We start from the raw sequence: 20,347 nt of genomic DNA, 5'->3' as shown, positions 1-20,347 counted from the left end.
TGGGCCATTTACATCATATGGAGCAGTTTGGAGTGAATATTTATCTTATAGCACGATAAAAACTATTCATTTTAATCACATACACCATACTGACCAAAGATGCTTAATAAATGTAGATATTAATGTATGCAGATCATTACAGATGCTTTACGCTTGTGCTTGTCGAACTTGGCTTGGTTTGACCAACCAATCAAATGATGGAAAAATGCTGTTATTGTTATTGAGAGCCAGCAAGCTGTCCCTTAGAAAATGTAACTGCAAATTTGAAATCTGATTGGTAGAAGACACAGTTCCATTGCTAAAATGCTTTAAATTACATCAGCTAACACTCCTGATCCTCAAGGCCTTGCATGGGCAGATTACAGTATTTAGACATGGCAGAGAACAGAACCCGGAATCTGCCGGCCCTCTATCCCACTCTCCCAAAAGTAAATATACAAAAAGTACAACTAAGATAACATCAATGCGTAACGTGAGGGTTCGTTGGCGGTTGATGGAACATTCTTCTTAAAATGAGAGAAAGGGACAGAGATGGAATTCTTCTTTAGCAACGCTTTTACTCAACTACCAGCATACACTTCCTGACACACTCTCACACCTGACTCTCATTAACCAATCAGGAGCTAGCAGAATTTAGGCACGTACAAGTAAATGACGATAACAAATTAATAAACACATGAACTCAGCTGCTGGTTCAACCCAAATGAGAATATCTAAAAGTATATGTGTAAATAATAATTCTGCTAATGTAAAAGTAAATATATTAATTAACTTTGAAGAATTCTCAGTATAATTTCTCACTGACATCTGAACCTTACACATGTACAAACTCCATCAGTAGATTTGAAAGCAGCGAAACTATGAGAGACGCTACAAAACGAAAACAATAGAATTAAATTAAATTAAATTAATACAATGTCATGGAACAAATATTTGACTTTGGCTTGTAAATGTAGACCTGCGTTTCAGATAGTTTTTAGGGCGGTAGAGAATCCCTTTCTGACCCTGACAGCTCACCAATGAAATTAAATTACGGCAATTACATTTAGATCTCTCTACCCCGATATTGCTTCAGGGTCTTTAAAAAGCTATTCATAAAGCGCGTGGAATGCCGTGAATTAGCTCTTATTTTTCAAAGTTCATACCGGAAGCGGCTTCCTCGCTCACGGTGACTTTGCCCCGCGGTGGCGCCGCGTCCCTTGGCGGCAGGATGAGAGAGCGACAGCAGCGTGGACAGAGTAGAGAACGAGGACGAGGACGACAAGGAGGTGGAGTCTGTCACAGCCCGCATCTGGCCCGCTCCCCTCTGACACCACGGGCCAAACCCGCCCTGAACCTCTCACTGACTGCCCGCCTGTTCCCTCGCACGCCTCAGCCGGACACCCTCGGCGCAGCACCCGCACCCGCACACAGACTCAAACGACACGGAATGGACACGGAAGGGAGCCAGAGCAGCTTGTCCACCACGGACTCTCCTCACGACCCCTGGTAAGCCAAAAAGAAAACTTTTTTTTTCCCGCCTCTCGCGTTTTCTGGAACAAGCCTCGCATTCTGCGGGGAGGCTGAGGAGCGCACACCTCCACACTGGGAGCCTTCATGTCACATTTATGATTTTACACCGAACTCCAGTTTCATCAACAACTTAGTTTGTTTGTGCTGTGCGAGCATACAAATATTCAACTGACTGTATCCAACTGCCCACAAATATAAATATTCTCTTTCTTTCCATAGCAAAATGTTCATAGGTGGACTCAGCTGGCAAACAACACAAGGTACATCTTCTCAGATATCTTCAATACTCTGCATGGATTAAGGGAAAGAAGCATGAACTTGTTTTAAAACAAGTTAACATTTCGTAATATTTCCACTGGCTAATGCTGAATTTGTTTGTTTTGGGGTTTTCCTCAGACTTATATGAATGCACCCTTTCAGAACTTGTGTTGAAAAAAAAAGTTCATTTTGAAGACTGTTTCCAATGAGTTATTCCTAAATTTGTTGTTATGTGATTAAAAATGTGATAGGAATCTTACTGATTATTTTAAACTTAATCCTTTTTAATCCTTGGTTACCTTTGTTTGACGAAAAATACAAATTTGTCTCATATTTCCTTCTACTCTGCGGCACCATTCTCCACTAATGTGTCCCCTTGTTGTTGCTTTGTGTCCCAGAGGGTCTGAAGGAGTACTTCTGCAAGTACGGCGAAGTGAAGGAGTGCATGGTGATGCGAGATCCGGTTACTAAGCGCTCGAGGTGAGCTTGGCGTCTGCTCTGAAAGTTTATCTGTCCTCCGTGATTCCTCACTGCTCATAACATATCATTACGTGTCAACATAGTTTTGACTGTCATTAATACTCCCTCCCCCCTCCTGATGTCCGCAGAGGCTTTGGTTTTGTCACCTTCGTGGATCAGGCTGGCGTGGATAAAGTTTTGGCCCAAACCAGGCATGAGTTGGACTCTAAAACAGTGAGTTCTCTGTCTTTACTTCCCCTGGCTAATCTCATTGGCCGCTGTTTGATTAGTGGATTTTCTAATACTGCCCCATTAAGGTTTTTGCATTTGGTTATGTTTACTAAAGTTACCTATGGGCAGATGTTCTCAATCTTCATTGTGTGAATAACTGTCGCCGTTCCTCCGATTTGGATGCTCTTGCATGATAAAGTGACAGCGGAGACACTTGGTACAATCTCTTTGCTTGCTGCCAATCATTCAGCAAAATGTCACACGGTGTCCATTTCCATAGAAACACGGGGAGTTGAGCTGGTTGACTTCCCCTTTGCCATTCTTGGATTTGCTTCTTTGCAGAGGCAAACACACTTTTCTTCTCTGTCTGCCTTTTCTTTCTTTCCCGAGGGGTGGAAATGACCTCCGGAATAAAAGTTTCTCAGCATAACGGGCAAATGCAACTTGAGACCATCAAAGTGTGACGGCTGCACCAAATAAACTCCTTGTAACAATTCCAAAGTGATAAAGTCGTGACAGGTTATTCCACCTGCACAACCCCAACTTGGGATGTTTTAATCGCGAATGAGAGAGTATGTGTGTGTCATTGATGAATGTGGGCCCGTTCGGGAACAATGTGACTCCGTTGGTCGCCATGGGGACCACTGTTCCCACCTCTCTCTCCTCAGTGGGAGTGGTGATGGCGGCGGGTTAGTCACTGTGTTGAAATAAGGAGAGGGTCCGTCTTTTCCCCCTTTTGTGCGCTGAACGTTGCACCAACTCATGATAAGTGAGGCAGTGGAGACGAACTTAAAGAGAAAAAGTTCCACCAAAAACTTCAAGAATGGACCCAGGCGTGAGAAATATGCAATAGTAGAAGTTTTAAATTAACAAAAGTGGCATTTTTTTATTAGTTTTCCGTTTGGCTCTTTTGTGTCATTTGCAGGGACATTTGGCCTGTGACACTTTGTGCCACCATGGTTGGACGCCACTAAATCGCCATGGGGTTGGTTTCCATAGTGACCCCCCCTGCTTCCCCACAGTTGAAGAATGGCTCTGTCACAAAAGAAAAAGAGGCCGATAACAATGCACATCATTTACAATTATTTCTTGGCTACCGCAAGACAGTATAAACAGGCACAGTCAAGGAGAGTGAAGGTCATTAAGTCATGCTGCCTCACGATAACCACATTGCTCATAGCACATTGATGATGATTCCATTTCTTTTTTTAAATCTTCAAATTGCCAGCGTTATTGCTGCTGAGTCTCGTCGGCCACGGCAGTGGATGGTGGTGGTTGGGGGGGCATTTGAGAGCGGATTTGACTGAGAGAACCCTAGACCAGCCGACAGGGCAGGATGGTGACTAGAGGAGGACTTATTTGAAGGCCACTCATCCTACCTCCACCCCCTCCCTCATACAGACAGGTTATCCTGTTAGCGAGGGGAGAGAAAAGGTTCTCCAGTGGCAACACAAAGAATGTGCCATGCTGTGACCGACTGAATCGCTCGGGCGCTGCTGGAATGAGCGGACCTTTGCACAGCAGTGAGGCTGCCGAGCAAATACACAATTTATTGCTCCTTTTAGTATTGAGGCACAGATAGTGGCAAGTGTAAGAGATCGTGTAACCACTACCCTTTGAGTTGGCCCTCAGCTTCCTGCCATCTCTAAAGTGGGTTAGTCCGATACAAACTGCGCAGTTGTTGAACAAAGTTTCCAGTCACGCCGCTCTGTTTGAGTTCTCGCTAACTATTTCAGCGCCACAGCAGAAACACGACAGGGGGAGCAAGCCCTGTCTGCGATTAGTGTGGCTCTCCTAACTAATAGGATTGGAGTCAACAGGCTTTTGCTGGTCCTCGAGAGATATTGAGAGCCGCCCAATCGGCATGCTGCGGGGAGTGTGTTCCTATGTCAGGCCAACTGTTGCACACTGTAGCTGGGATGTACAGTGGGGAGAAAAAACTCTACATACCCCTGTTCAAACTCTTCAATTTTTGTGGTATAAAAAATGAGACCAAGTTAAATCATTAAAAAAAAATGCCATCAATGTGAAATTTAACTAACTCAACTGATAAAAAACATGTACAGAGGTAATGGACAACTGACATAATATGTTCCAAAAGTGTGTAAACGTCCACTTATAACTAAGAATGTGCATGTGTTCAAAATTAACCGATTGCGTTCAGACTGAAGTTAAATGGGAGTCAGCAGCACACACCTGCCACCATTTAATACCCTCTGATTAACACCAAATAAAATTCCGAAGTTCTCGTAGGCTTTTCCTAACGTTTTTTGCAGTCTCATCATACAGTGCTAGTCATGTTGTGCAGCGAGATTACACACAATCAGATCCCGTTGGGATTTCTTTGTTGGAAGTTATCAGTCGGGGAGCTGTATAAAAGAATTTCCAAGCACACAAATATTGTGCCTATGAGGGAACAACAAAATGCAGGAATTTCTGGCAAGTACTGGCTGTTGAGCTCATGTTTGATCACAACTGTTTCTTTACGTCTTGGCTTTTTAGGTGGGGCAAGATAGAACCTGTTCCTTCACCAAAATAGAAAACACATTCAACGCAAGCGGGAGAAACACAGACAATATTTCCAAAAGATTTGTTTGGTGCAAACACAACACTGCTCACCACTAAAAGAACACCATATCTATCGTTCCAATACCAATTCTGAAACAATCAGGAGTTGGACACTAGGGCTGTTTCTGATTGGCTGTTACAGTCCAATCGTAACTCAGAGGTGGAGTACAAAAAATTTATACAATACAACTTTATTAATATAGCGCATTTCACAACAGCTGGAGCTGTGACCAAGCGCTTTCCATATGGTGTAATATAAGTTGTAATAGAATGGCTCGGCGCTATTGCAAAACAACTATCATGGGGACATCTAATGATGAAGACGCAAATGCACGACTGCGAGAGGTGATTTTTGATTATAAAAAAATAAACAAGTAAAACGAAGAGAAAAAACGTTTATAGAAGAACATAGAACTAAAATGACAATAATGTTAAGCCAATGAAAGATATTTGAAAAAAGTATTGTTGAATTATTTCTAAAACAATAATAACAGCCTATCAGAATGCAGAAGACCCTTCTATCGACTGTTTGCGTTTTAGGTATTTGACTTGTTGCATAAAAACGCCATAGAGGCAGGCCACACCGGACGTGGCCCTTGGTGTGATGGGGCGTTCCTGTTCTCAGAATGGGGGTGTTCCCGTTAGAAAATGGGAACGCTCGTTTGTAGCTGCAGCTGGACAATATTGTCTTTTGGGGCTGTTTTACTTCTGCTTTCTTTGGCCTTAGTATTAATATCAAACAGTTGTACTCACCTGTGTTTGCACAAAACCTTCAAGATTATGCTAGAAAGCAGAAAAATATCAGGAAAAGCCTGCTAGAACCGCTTAACTTTATTTGGAATTAATCTGTGTACTTTAATAGTGAAAGTGGTATTCTTCTATTCTTCTTGGATTTATTAATTTTGAACACATCTCAGTTACAAGAAAGTGAGTTTTCTCAGTTGTTTCTGTTCACTTCTCCTATCTGAATTTTTTTTAAACTTAGTTAAACGGGTCATAGGTTACATTAATGGTGGCAAAAGTTTTTAAATGTTCAAACAACACAAAACGTGGCATTTCCAATTGGGGTTTTTCGACTTTTTCTATCCACAAGGCCATTGTTCCAATTTCATCAGCCTCTCTTGCAATTACGTCCAGCTTCACTTCTCGGTACTTTGCGTGCACGAGGCTTCAAGCTACATGCCTGCCTTAAGTGAGCTGAAAATGTGCGGATTTCAACTTTATCCATGTTGCATAATTCATCTCTCAACACTTTTCTCCACCGCACAAATCACTTTCATTAATACAGTCATTGTTGAATGTCCACTATTTCCTTCCCGCTCATGTGCTGTGTGCTGCCGTTTTTGATTTTGTTTGTTTGTGTGTGTCTGTTTGTTTTTAAATGTGCACAGGAGTGTTGGCCATCAGGAGGGTTGGTGACCGGAGGTGACTATCAGAATAGTCTAGCCACTATAGAAACTAAACAGTAGACTCTGCATCTGATCCTCCAGTCTTAGCCTTTAGTCTTCTCACTCTTTAGAAGAGAAACAAAAACCTGTGGCAATCTCGAGTCGTATTCAAGTAGAATCACGCTGTCGTCCTCATTCTGGTAAACGCATGTGATTTACCATAGAGGCTCTAGCTCTCTACTGTACTGTAGTTTAACTTTACCCTCTCATGGTCGCAAACTAATCTTAGCGCTGTACTGCCTCACCATCTGTTAGTGTAATGGTGGTACAGTGTGGTGTAGTCTAGTTGATCTCAGGATCGACGTAAATGCAACTTGTCTATATTGACATTCTCATGGCATGGTGTGGTGCTCTCTCTAACATCGGTAAAGAAATAATAATCATAAGTGGACTCGGGGACTACAAAGCAGAGAAACATCCGGAATCACAGGTGCTCACATTAAATCATGCATGGCGCCGTAGACAAACTCGATGCCATGCGTTGTTTTCGGCACAAGCTGAAGGAGGCAAAAACAAACTAACACAAACAAACAAAATGTGGTGGATCTACTGTCGCTGTGGTGTGATTGACAGCTCCCTCTCCTCTATCCTGTCTTCCTCAACCTGGCCACCTTTTGCTCTCGCTCTCTCTCTGTGACACACTTCCCCGATTCCTCTCAAGCTCTCCTCACAGAGGTGAGCTGGGTTTGTGATTGTGGTACTCGTGTGAGATTCCAGGAGCTCACATGTCACATGGTGGTGACGAGAGAGGCAGGGGTTGACTGGACATTCCCAGGCATTCCACCTGAGCGCCGCAACACACACACGCACACACATTTAGGAATAGAAAGTGCAATCAAATCTAAATTGTTAGAATATTATCTGGTTGCCTTAGAGATTATTACTATGTTACTGATGTGTTTCTCACTGTTGCATATCGGCAATCTGTGCCATTGTATTTGTCGCTAGAAAACTGAAACAAGACAGAAAGATAGTAAGGAACAGTCTTCTCAGTTAATATTTTTTTTTCACACGCTAAGATCAACATCATATAAATTGTATGGAGTATTCTTCCTCTAAAACCTATCCAGTGTTTTTACGTCAGACTTTTTGCACCAAGTTATTGTATATCGCCAAAGGTTATCTATAGTAAAAAGGCTGAACATGGCCTTGCTCACCAACAGCCAGTGATGAACAAAACAGGTGTTTCACATCAATTGAATTGGTAATTTATAAGCAATATTGAAAGTTGATAAGGTTTGATGAAAACATGTAAATTGACCATAGAGATGGTGCATGTGTGTGCACCTGGCCAGCCCGGCAACACCCCTCATGACACATCACGTCACTTAACAGACCTCTGTCTCTGTATTATTTTCTATAGATTGATCCTAAAGTCGCGTTCCCCCGGAGGGCTCAGCCGAAGGTGAGTTCAATGTAATGTCAATTTACTGGAACTGTCAGGCACTATTCTGGGTAATAGCCTTCAAATGTAATGAATGTTTTAAGAGTGAACCGGTGATTGTCCATTAATCAAGTCTCACTACTTTAGTGATCTATTGTTATATAATAGCACCTAAAAGTACACTACGCCTTGTCATAGCCATTTGCTGGCGTATTGAGGTAGCATCTAAGTATCTCAACCTGCACCATTGGAGGAATGTGTACACAATACAACAAATATAAAACAGATCGATAAAAAAAGTTGTATTATACTGATTTATAGGATAAGGAAATCAAATAATTTTCAAACATAATAATAAATTATCTCAATATAATGCTGAAATGATGGTACGCTGCTTGTTATGCAGACTGTGTGACTTTATACGATCAGGAGCTTGTAATGAAGCTCGGACGTGAGAACATGCTGTCCGGTGTCATAGCTGTAAATCTGGCTGATCTCTTTTCCTACCGAGTACCAACAGAAATGCATCCAGGCAACCAACTTCTCATCAGATGTTTTTAAGTCATTACAATCTCTATGACATTTGTTAATCACTATAACAAAAAGAAAATAGATTATTTGGTGACATGCTGCTTGTCCTGCTGCCGTGTGGCCAATCCTGTTAGAAAGGCCCAAAATAATTACAGGTGTTAAGTGCAGGCTGTACCCAAGCGAGCCTTTGTGTTTGCGACACACAAAGTGGCTTCGAAATCAGCTCACATACAAAAACTGATGTATCGGATGAGTATATGAGATTTTTTTTTCATATTTAAGGCTGACATATACTTGTGCCCCAAAGCAAAGTCTCTTATTTATGCTGTTTTGTGGAATATTATTTCATTTTTTTTAATTGTATTTTTATTTTGAGCGGGTGAGCTATAACAAGACATGTTAGAAATAAGAAAGCATATTTAAAAAGTTCACCTTCAAATATATATTTCAAAAATGGAATTGACCTTTACAATATCATATGCAATAACAGAAGCCCAGTTAAGAAAAAGTAGTCTTAGTGAATTTTTGTTTTAATTGCTTTACAGTTAGTGACACGCACTAAGAAGATCTTTGTGGGAGGCCTGTCGGTGAACACCACCATAGAAGATGTCAAGCAATACTTTGACCAATTTGGGAAGGTGAGTGATTGTTAGAATGCTTTTGCAGCCTTGATCAATATGCTGAGGTGCACAAAGTAAGCCTGATGCAAATCCCCTTTTCAGTCCCAATTTCAGTTATCACAAATTGATTCACAAGAGAAAACAAATGAGTGCTTGGAAGCGAAGGAGTTACTGTGAAGAGGAAGGCGAGAACGTGGGGACAGAAAAAAAAAGCTCTTGTTGGAGAGGGTAGCTGGGGAAAACTAAAGAGGTTGAGGGGCTCCTCGGGGCCCGAGCAGCAGGCAAAGTTGGGGGATACGGGAAGAGTGCAGAGGGGAGGCGGTGGTGGGTGAAAAAGTTTCGTGGTGAGTGTATGGTGATGGCGAGGAAGGAGGAGGGATTATCAGAATCTGAATTAATCTGATGTAACAGCTGCTCCTACCCACAAACCCCTCCTGACCCGTTACCGTGGTGACCTGGCTTGCCCATTGTCCCCAAGTAATTCTGTGGGTAAAGGGGTTTTGTTCTGAAGGAGGAGGGACGAGATGGTGTTCGGGGGTGTTTGCATGTGCGTGTGTGTTTGGTGGGGGTCAACTTGGGTTAGAAATTATTTTTAAAAAGTTCCTAACGTAGCACTTAAATGTTTCACCGTAGGTCTTCAAAGTGTCGGCGCATTTTCTTCTATTTCCACACAAATTTTACCTTTTTTTTTAATTTATTTAGAGCCATAGTGTGGAGAATAAATGACGGGCCCACAAAGGCACCAATGAAAGAGGGAGGGCTTGATTGAGAGAGGTTTGTGGAGGCGTAAGAGAGGGAAGTGGGGCAAAGATGGGGTGTGGGGGAGATTTACAAAAGCTCCTGTGCCTCTGTACAACACCAGACAAATATTTTGTTAATTTGGTCCACAAGGTTCCTGGCGTACAGGAACCCTCCAGATGGTTCTCATGAATTTGTAGAAACTTCAGACCAAGTAACAGGTGGATACAAATCTTTCAAACTTTTTCAAAGTCAAACGTGTGAAAACTGTCTGCCATCCATCGTATCTCCAACAGGGTGTCACATTATTTTCCGTGCCAAAGGTACGGCCTCCTGGTTCCCTGAGCTCCCATCTCAATCATAGTAGCGAGATGAATTTTTCCGAGAGAGATATCGAGGGATGGCCGGTGAAATGTGGGCTCCAGCCATCCATGGAAGTTCCTGATTAGACTGCCTCACTGGACCTTTTGTGTCCCGTCATGGCGAGGACAAAGGAGTGCGGAGAGGGATGGGCAGGGGATAACAGGGAAGATGAGAGGTGGAAAAAAAAAAAGGATAAGAGGGAATATTGTCCAGTGGCACACCATTAAAGTGCTCACAGTTTGAAATATTGAGCAATGAAGTGCAAGTTAACACACTTTGCAGCATTAAAACAAGAGATTGCAGGATGTTCTTGTTTTTTGCCTTCTTGTTACTGTGGAGTGTCTGCCCACCCTTTTGTTGACTGTGGGATCACAACTCTTTGACAAAGTGTGTCATGGATGTCTTGACACAGATGTGAGGCACCTACCGTTTGGCCTCTGGACCGACAAACCCGTTGGAGCCGATAAAGCGTGCAGAGCACGCTCGATGTGATAGGCCAGCATTTGGGTGGAGGGAAGCCATGATTTGAGGTCCGCTTTCATACTGACACTCCTCGCTCACCTTTGACCTTTCTGGAGGCAAACTGCCCTTGGGGCTCTACGTGCACACACACAGACACTCACACTCTCTTGCTCTCTCCCTCTCTCCCCCTCCCGATCTCTATCGCTGTGTTGGCATACTCATATAGTACGCGTCAGTATGGAACATATCCACTGCAGTATAGTGCACTTATTATAGATCAAGAGCACACTCTGATTCACTTACCAAATGTTTGCTCATGCACAAACTCAAGAGCCTATGATTAGTGTGAACGCAAACAGTTAGAAAAAGAGCAGATCAACTAAGACAGAAGAAACTTGGTGTGTATGCATGTGTGTGCGTGTGTGAATAGAGTAGACACCTGTGTCTATGGTGCATAAAGGGAGGCCGGACTGGTGGGAGAGGTCAAAAGGAGAAGGGGAAAAGGAATTACGGCTGAGTGTGCCAACAAACAAAACCTCCAGGCCTCTTTGTTCTGCCTCTCTTTGTCTTTTCTTTCTCCTCCCTTTCCACTTTGCCCCAATCTTTTTTTCTGTCCTGCGACTCGCTTACAGCTCGCTGTACTCTCTTTCACCCTATCTCCACCTGTCGCTATTCCCCTCACTATCAGCCCACCCTCTTCCCCTCTTCTCGCATCGAGGCTCCACCTGCCTGCAAGATTCACCTTTCTACACAGCCATGTTTCTCTCTTTGTGTCTCCCTTTGTCTCACCCGCATTCTCCCACGACTGCATTCATGAACCATATTTGATGTCGCTTGGGCCCTTTCATGAGCACTTTTTGCACAGTTGCCATGGGAATGTCAAACTTTGGATGGTAGAAAGGGGGCAGATGATGTGCTCTTTGTGAGCAGGCGCTTTAGCAGTGACTTCCAGCTTTTGCATGCCACCCTTTATGTACATTGGGCACATACCCAGCAAGGCCTTGCTCCGGAGTAGTTCTTCATATTTTCCTCTCTTCTCTTCTTCTTTCATATCCTGCCGCTTGCCTCCAGTCTTCTCCCTCCTCCTCCTCCTCCTCCTCCTCCTCCTCCTCTTTCTCTTTGCGTTTGTCCATCTGTTGCAGAGCCTCCCTGTAGAACTTGAGAAGGGCTGAGGTCAGTCAATATGCCGAGTGGCAGGGGAGCGAGTGCATAGTGTAAAACTGTCTTGTTTGTCCCCTCCAGGTCGACGATGCCATGCTCATGTTCGACAAGACCACCAACAGACACAGAGGTGAGACGGGCTGACCTCCTCACTCTGTTCACTCGCCACAACTCCTACCTTTCCTGTCAACCTCTTCCTCAAGTTACTAGTCTTCCTCCAGTCCTTCCTGGATATCTATTGATTCCCACCTCCCCCCCTGCAGAGCTCCTTCCTGTGGGCTGAGCTCGAGGAGACAAACGGGGCTAGTCTAATTAGCCAGTCCGTTAATCAGGATCAGGATAAAGCCTCCTTAAGCACCTCCTCCCCACCCTGGGACTGATCGATTATGACAGCCTACCTACCTAGCTTTGCCCTGGCCTTCTGGTCAGGAAGGGAGGGAGGAGTGGATGAGTGTCTGTGTGAGCGTGCGTCTGCATGTGAGTGAGATGGAGGGGGGTTAAGCAGCTATTACAACTGATTACTCTGGAATATTAGCCACAGTCGTGTGCATACAGGCATACTGTCTGAGCCCTAACATTGTGTGAAAAGTTCCCCTCATGCACTTGCCTCTTCCTCATCAGGGTTTGGCTTTGTGACGTTTGAGAATGAGGATGTGGTGGAGAAAGTCTGTGAGATCCATTTCCACGAGATAAACAACAAAATGGTGAGATGATGCGACTTGTAATTTAGCATTAGCAAGTTGCCTAATTGTGTTTTTCCCGGAAACAGGTGGAGTGCAAGAAAGCCCAACCCAAGGAGGTGATGTCCCCCACTGGCTCGGCCAGAGGGCGCTCTCGGGTGATGCCCTATGGAATGGACGCCTTTATGTTGGGGATTGGTATGCTGGGTAGGTTACGATTGATCAGAAAAGGGAGGATCTAGTAGCTGTTCTCTTATCTTTGCTTCTCAAAAGCTATTCCTGCACTTGTGACCTTACCTGCTTTGAAGGTCAGATGATGAAAAGGAGGCGGACCAATGAAATTGGTTCCTTAGCAGGTCTTCTGCTTCACCACCATGTATCTTAGATCACCTACATGTAAACTTCAGAAGTCACCCAGTGAGGTGGCAAAGGTGCCGAGATAAACCGTCTGGGCTTTATTTAGTGTTCCCTCGGAGCCTTTTTGTATCTGAAAGATTCTGGTCTGTACATTCTTCATGACAATTCAGTTGAATGTTATTTATATAGCACCAAATCACTATTATACGAATGCCACAGCACATTCTCAGGCCCTGTCCCACCTCAAATGAATGCTCAAATCAGGATTCGTGCATAATACTAAATACGATATGTCACGTGTCACATTTGAAATGCTTCAAGAGTCTCCTAAATGCCAAACAAGTACTCTTTTCAAAAACATGTGTATGTCTAAAAGAAATCAAACAGCACTTTATCGTTTCTGCTCATCACACTACCTAGAGCAATGGGTCTTGTCAAAGTATTCTAATCACTAATCTCCTAGTTCACAGCGGGCATGGTTTAGTTTTTAACAAGACACACCAATGCTACCACCTACTGTTCAGTCACATAACTGCAGCTATTTCACTGATTTGCTTTGAAATCAGTTATAAGAAAAAACATCCTTATTTATAAGTCATTGGATCCTTATGCTGCATGGATACAAACTCTTTAGCTGTGTAACTATGTACACAAAGCATGGTCCTGTGAAAAAAAAAAAACAAGACAGGTGTAGAATATCACCCATCAACGGGGCCTATTATCCTGGACCAGGATTTACAAGCCAACAATATACATATTTTGTTTCCTTTTAAATAGTTTCCAATTTCCATCAAAGTTTGTGAAGTACAATAGTAAAAAGTAAAATAACACTGCTGTGTGTAGATCCTAACAATCTATGTTATATTCTCCAACATTTTATTTCATTTAAGGATGCCCAAATCTTTCTGACAGAAGTTGTTTTTGAGGTGCCGTTCCAGTTTGGGATGATATGGTTTAGCACAACCAAAGTGTGACCAAGTGGTTAGCGCACGATTCGCCTTACAGTTCAGAGGCCTTTCCGTGTGGAGTGGGCACGGTCTGCCAGCATGTCCTTAAGTGTGAATGTTAGTGTGATTGGTATTTTGTCGATATAGTATGCGCCCTGCGACTGGCTGGCAACCATTTGAGGATGTACCCCCGCCTCTCACCTCATCTGAGGCTCTGGGACACCTTCCACTCTAGTGGGGCTAAGCAGTATAGAAGATGGATGGGTGGATTCTTTAGTACAATTGCAATTGTAGTTTTTGATGATTTCTTTTTTTAAATGTTATAACCACTAACTAGCATTATGTTGCAATGTTGCTCATATGTCTGATCGTGTAACATTGAGTTATAATCTCATACTGTGAACGTTATTGCATCTAATCTCCATTGCTGACGCTTTCTCCACAGGTTATCCAAGCTTCCAGACTGCCACCTACACCAGTCGAAGCTACGCAGGCATCACCCCCGGATATACCTACCAGTTCCCTGGTAAACATTACACCCACTCGCATCATGATGCATGATGGTAATTTGATTTTCACCCCTGTTAGGTGAGAAGCAGGACTGATTTACAAAGAGTTTGATTCAGCACACGTTACACAGAGACTTTCGAGTTCACATCATGAGAGCTAACATGAAAGAAAAGCAAGATAAATCCTATTAAATCCATCCATCCGTCCATTATTCAAGACGGGCGTGCTCAAGCCTATCCCAGCTATCATCGGGCTGTAGGTACACCCTGGACTAGTTGCCAGCCAATCGCAGCCTATTTAATCCTCAGAAGGCATGTGAAAATTAACAATCAATTATTATATTAACATTTTATATTATTGTTAAAGGGACACTTCATACTAAAATGCTCCCCTCTAAATGACTCTGTAGTGATTTCAGGTTTTTTTTTGTGATTTATGACGAATTGACACGCCCCCCTTTGGAGCTCGGCTTGTTATTTTTTGTCCGGTTTCAGCTTCTATGTCACAGCAGGGAGGCAAGCGAGGTAATTTTGCTCGACTAAAATGGCCACCGATCGCCACCAAAATTCAAATGAACATTACTACTCTTGTCCGCTTCAACCTGTGAAAGTATAAAAAGCGTTCTGCACGATAGATTGGATTGATTGACTTCAGACGTGAGCTCATGTGATCACCTCCACAAAATCAAAAATACCGTGCCACTTTACACAGGCTGAAGCGGTCAAGAGGAAGAATGTGTACACAAACCCCGACTGGTTATATTTCGGACATTTAGCTTTGCAAATCTTTTGTTAAGTGTGAGGAGGTATACAGGCCTCGATGTTTACACCTTCCACCCCCCACAGCAACAACAGCTTTTGGTTGCTAAATAGATGACGTTAGCACAAGAAAATTAGCTTCTTACTGGTGACTTGGTGCCGAGGATGCCTGACTGGAATCAAACCTACGACCTCTGCACTGTGAAGCCATCGTGTTAACCAGTGCCGCCCTTTATGCAAACGTTTCAAATACATACATTTTTTTAATAGATTTTTTTTATGAATATTTATAGTTGAACTCCACCATTCGCAGGGCATGCAGATCTACATGATATTGACGCCGATTGCTTTTCGTTATAGAACATGATTTTACTGGTTCGGCTCACTTGGTAGTAGATTTTCCTCCATGTGGCCCCTGAGTTAAAAATGAGTTTGACTCACCTGCTTGAAGGTGTAAATTGCTGCTTGTAAATATCAAGGAGTGGATTATCATCTGCTTCGCTTGCCTGTGAACGTGTGTGTTTAGCGTTATGTGTCCAGGTGTTTAGGCATGTACAGTGTTCCCTTGTTGTATCGCGCTTCATCGTTCACACCCCTGCTCGATCATTTAATGTGTTTTTATGTTTTGCGGTAGCTTACCTACGTACTCTAATGGGAAAGAGAGTCACAGTTACCGATGCACTTTTCGGTTCATTTATTGAGTGCAAGGAGTACCATAAAATACATAAACACAATGACTATACTCGTGCAGAAGCTGCTCCCTTGCACAGCTCACGCCCATCCACTCAAATGCAGATTTTCTGTCGTCACTAAAGACCCACCAGGGCAGGCCTCACCTCTTAAAGGCAAATGCGTACACAGACACTACAATTCGTACACTGTTTTTGGGAACTTTATTTATACTTGCATTTAATTTGTTTGCATGTTCAAATACATGTACGGTGTGTTGTGAATTGTGATTTAAAACTGTAAGTGTAAATGTGTTCAAAGCCTGCGGGAAGGGTGAAACTATTTAAAAAAAATTTTTTTAAGTATATTATGGATTTTCACCTACTGCAAGTGGGTCTGGAACATAAAAAAACACTACTTGATGAACAAACGTACATGCATCATTAGCCCCTATGACTGAATCGCTTGCTTAGTTTAATGATTACGTTCTCCCATCCATCCATTATCTGAGCCACTTCTCCTCACGACGGTCGCGGGCGTGCTGGAGCCTAACTAACTTCGGGCAGTAGGCGGGGTACACCCTGAACTGGTTGCCAGCCAATCGCAGGACACGCAAAGACAAATCATCCACAATCACAAACACCCAGGGGCAATTCAGAGTGTTCTGTCTACCTACCATGCAGGTTTTTGGAAATGTGGGCGAAAACCCACACAGGCACGGGGAGAACATGCAAACTCCACACAGGAAGGTTGTAATGAAACCGGAATCAAACCCTGCACTTCTGAACTATGAGGCTATCGTGCTAACAAGCCATAACTAAATTATATAAAACTAAATTTATGAGCACAACCATATGTAGTAGGTCTTAATTGTTGTTTAGTGCATATTTTAAACCACTTAAACCTTATGTAATGTCTACTTTAAGGCATTTTCCATCCGATAAATCCTGCTTCTCCTTCCTCAAATCCTGTGTGTTCTAGTTTGACTTCTCCACAATCCCCACCCTCACCAGTGGGGTGTATTCCAGCCTGCGTGTTTGTATTTCCTTTACTTGCCTGTTAAAGGTGGCGCCTAGGACTCAAAATCACTCTGATGTTTCTGTTTTAGAGTTTCATTTAGAGAGGACTCCCCTTCTGACTTCACCCCACCCCCCTGAACTCACAGGTCAGTCAGTCCCTCCTTTGGACTTTACAAGCAGCATGTTGCCTGTCTGGCACACAGCCCATAAGATGACACGCACATATTTCTCGCTTTTACTCTGACACATTTGAATGGTTTTTAATTTTAATGTGGACCTTCTCTGTCTTTAGCCATTCCGCTCACAGCGTATGGACCAATGGCAGCAGCGGCAGCAGCAGCAGCAGTAGTCAGAGGTAAGATTTGCCAAAAGATTTCCCATATTCTTTATATCATTGGACTGCATTTGCTTTGCCTAGGTGTGGATTAATGGGAAAAAAAAATACATTTTGCCTACACTATTGTTATGAATTTGAACTGAATGGACTTTAATTTTTATATATGCTTAATTTCAGAAAAATAGAAAATTTATCATTTAGGGAATAGAACCATTTGTGCAAAGCACTTCAAATTTCGAAGTAGGAAATAAATAAAATATAAATGAATGAGTAATGAAGGTAAGACTTTAAAAGAACATGATCCGTCGTGCTTCAATGCTGAAATCCCCCATGGTGTGAACAGTGCTCTATTGGGCTGTTGGGCTATTTGCTCATGCTGTTCTTCACAAATTGGTGTACCTCAACCCATTTTTTTAACCAGTCATGACACTTACCTGTATTTAATTAACCTGTACACCATTGGAATATTCCAAACAGGTGTTTTTAAGCCTTCTTCAACTTTTGCAGTCTTTTGTCACACCTCCCCGTTTTTTTGGGAACACTTTGAACATTAAATATTTTGCGTTTGTGAAGTATACAATTGAATATAGGTTGAAAAAAAAAATTCACAAATCATTCTTTACTTATTTACATTTTAAACAACGTCCCAGCTCTCAAATTGGGGTTTGTAAATGAATTTCATGATATACATTTACCATAGCTGTGAGTTTTAATTTCCCAATGAGGGATGACAATTATTTCAAAAAAATCTCTGGAAATAGCCTGTTCATTGTTCTAATGGTGATGTTTTGTTGCCTTACCTAGACTCAATTAGTCATGAAACATTTGAGGCAGATTCCCTTGAAACAGTCATTTGGAACCTGACTCTGATGTTGTGACGGTACCTTCAGGTTCTACCCCATCTCGCACAGCTGGATTCTTGGGAACCAGCAGCCCGGGCCCAATGGCGGACCTTTATGGAACAGCTGCTCAGGAGTCGGCAGTAAGCAGTTATCTCAGTGCTGCAAGTCCTGCCCCGAGCGCTGGATTCAGCCATGGTCTTGGGGTGAGATATCACCTACTGCACCACATACACATTTCACGTGACTGCCTGAGTGATGCTATAGCGCTAGACATGCACAGTGATAAATGACAGCTGGTCACACACAGGTCTGATACAGATGTAGTATTGCTACAACTTCTACTTAAGCACAGCACAGAGAAGCGAAATGTGATCTACTCTGTCATACTCAAATGCTGCAGCTTTGAAAGAGGTGAAGGTGAACCTTTCATGCTTCCTCCTACAGGGCCCTTTGATCGCCACGGCCTTCACTAACGGATATCACTGAGAATGTAAGATGTCGTACACGTAAAGAGGCAGCATACAGCGCAGTACAATGGCACGTGACCTCTAAATAATGCACTTTATGTGCATTTCAGTGACGAGTTGTTGACGGACGGAGAGCTGGAGGGAGTTGAAACTGCCTTGGAGCTGATCTGGCCCACGCTCTGTCCACTTCACTTCTCGTGGTGGGGGCAGTTAAACCCCCATCTCTTACACTCAAACACGCGCACACACACCACCCACTTACGGCAACCTCAACCCAGCCAACCCTAATGGCACCTTAGCAAAATAAATCCTTGGTATTCTTCTGAAAAGCCAGCAAAGAGAGCAAACTGTAGCAAACACATACAGATGCTGTATTTTTAGTGTTACTCTTTTGAGTTATGTTATACGTTGCCATTTTGAACTGTGGCCGCAATTTGTCTTATCTGGTGATTTGACCTCTGAACCTGAATCTCCAAGTGAAGGTTACGAATTGTACTGCAAAAAGTTCATAATGAATATTAACAACTAATTTGTGATCAATTGTATTTCTTGAAAATGTGTCACAATGTGTATTGGTAGGTTTTAACAAAATCTTGTTCTTTACATAAAGCAAGGAAGCTGGTCATTGGTCACGGTACATGGTAGGCCTACTTGAGCTGTACAATGTTGTAAAATACTGTAAATATGACTTTTGTTGGGGGCTGAAAGTGTGGGGGCAGCTACCTTTAGGGTCTGGGAGGCTTCAGAGAAGTGGTAAGTTCTTCTCATCAGTCATTACATGTTGGCAATTTTGACAGTTATATAGTTTCATGCACATCTCAGTACATGTCTGTCAAAGTTAGTCCAGCCATATATTTGCTTAGGCATGTTACACGAGTCTGTCATTTCATTGAAAAGCTGCTGTAAGTTCAGCGGGGGGAAGTTGTCTTTATTTTATTTTACTTTTTTGGAGGAGTAAGGACACATGCATGTAAAAATGCTCCTTACCAAAGGAGAAGAAAAACATGCTGTCTTCTTACTTTGTCATATTGTTGTTTAACTGTGATATTCAAGATGTGAATATTTTTGGTGGAAGAACATGAAGGAGTTGTCTGTTGAGCAGCCGTGAACACTCACAGACGCAATCAAACAGGCTGATGGCCGCTTTTCTTTGCTGTTTGTGTGTTACATGTTTTCCTAAACATTGACCTAGTATGTACAAAATGCACCATATGCTATTTTTGGTTGGGGGGGTACCTCTGTTGCAAATGTGAAATTTGAATTAGACTTTTTAATAATACATTAACATATTTGTCAATGTTATTTTTTTGTTGTTAAAGGTGGCTTTTTCTAGTCCCCTTGACATCCCTCACACGTGTCCACTGGAGGTCACAGCTAAAGCTATGTGACAAATATTTTTAGACCAAAACAATTCTAAAAAAAAATGAAAAGGATGTTGCACTGGCTGGCCAATTTTAAATGGGCAGAAGAACAAAGCACTCCACATTTAAGTTTTCATATTTTCATACACGCTCACTCAAACTGCTGCAAGCTGCCACGGTAGTTTTGATGCCGTCTTCGATGGAAAAAAACAAACAAACTTGTCAATACCGTAATCTTTTCAGAATTGCGCTTTCCTGTCTTGTTTCTTTGAAGAAAATAAAAACCTTTTTAAATTTCCTAATAAATTATTTTAAAACATTCCACTTAGCTTTCATTATTGGCTATTTTTGGATATCAACATTTTTCTTTATGTTAAGAAATGTTTATTTTGTTGACAATATCTTCGTTCTGAGTAAGAATGAGTCCTCTCATGGTTTATTACTTTTTTTTTTCTTTATCTGTGAGTATTTCTTTAGGTACTCATCATTGTTATTGGTTTACTAGATGACATTTTAAAAAATATTAAATCTTCCTCTGTACATCACATATCTAAATACACACACACACACACACCCACACCCACATACACACACACATATATATATAAATATGTGTGTGTGTGTGTGTGCTGTCAAGCGATTAAAATCTTTTAACTAATCGCAAA

General features: G+C 42.4%; 1 protein-coding gene across 3 annotated transcripts; it reads left to right on the top strand.

Annotated features, from left to right (window-relative positions):
- Positions 1-1,171: 1,171 nt before the first annotated feature.
- On the top strand, positions 1,172-20,006 carry msi1b (musashi RNA binding protein 1b). Of its 3 annotated transcripts, none has more exons than XM_088300287.1 (15): positions 1,172-1,488; positions 1,732-1,772; positions 2,169-2,250; positions 2,379-2,463; positions 7,840-7,881; positions 8,937-9,029; positions 11,817-11,865; positions 12,357-12,439; positions 12,505-12,622; positions 14,165-14,245; positions 16,765-16,821; positions 16,968-17,030; positions 17,924-18,057; positions 18,299-18,344; positions 18,432-20,006. In XM_088300287.1, the coding sequence occupies exons 1-14, from the start codon at positions 1,211-1,213 to the stop codon at positions 18,338-18,340; spliced, it is 1,248 nt and encodes a 415-aa protein (XP_088156413.1). In that variant the 5' UTR covers positions 1,172-1,210; the 3' UTR covers positions 18,341-18,344; positions 18,432-20,006. The 3 variants fall into 3 exon arrangements, with proteins under 3 accessions (XP_088156413.1, XP_088156422.1, XP_088156405.1); XM_088300279.1 differs by having other exon boundaries at positions 1,175-1,488; positions 17,903-18,057; XM_088300296.1 differs by lacking the exon at positions 16,765-16,821 and having other exon boundaries at positions 17,903-18,057.
- Positions 20,007-20,347: the final 341 nt, after the last annotated feature.

Source organism: Idiotropiscis lumnitzeri, chromosome 1, assembly GCF_059441095.1.
Source record: "Idiotropiscis lumnitzeri isolate Australia: NSW breed Sydney's pygmy pipehorse chromosome 1, RoL_Ilum_1.0, whole genome shotgun sequence".
Classification (NCBI taxonomy): domain Eukaryota; kingdom Metazoa; phylum Chordata; class Actinopteri; order Syngnathiformes; family Syngnathidae; genus Idiotropiscis; species Idiotropiscis lumnitzeri.
This window is presented reverse-complemented; position numbering and strand designations above follow the sequence as displayed.

What these genes read in the sequence shown, in the direction of transcription:
- msi1b (XM_088300279.1), top strand. Translation starts at nt 1,211, where the DNA reads ATGAGAGAGCGACAGCAGCGTGGACAGAGTAGAGAACGAGGACGAGGA. An exon ending in CAGCTGGCAAACAACACAAG is followed by an intron (nt 1,773 to 2,168) that starts GTACATCTTCTC and finishes TTTGTGTCCCAG; the next exon opens with AGGGTCTGAAGGAGTACTTC. An exon ending in GACCACCAACAGACACAGAG is followed by an intron (nt 11,866 to 12,356) that starts GTGAGACGGGCT and finishes CTTCCTCATCAG; the next exon opens with GGTTTGGCTTTGTGACGTTT.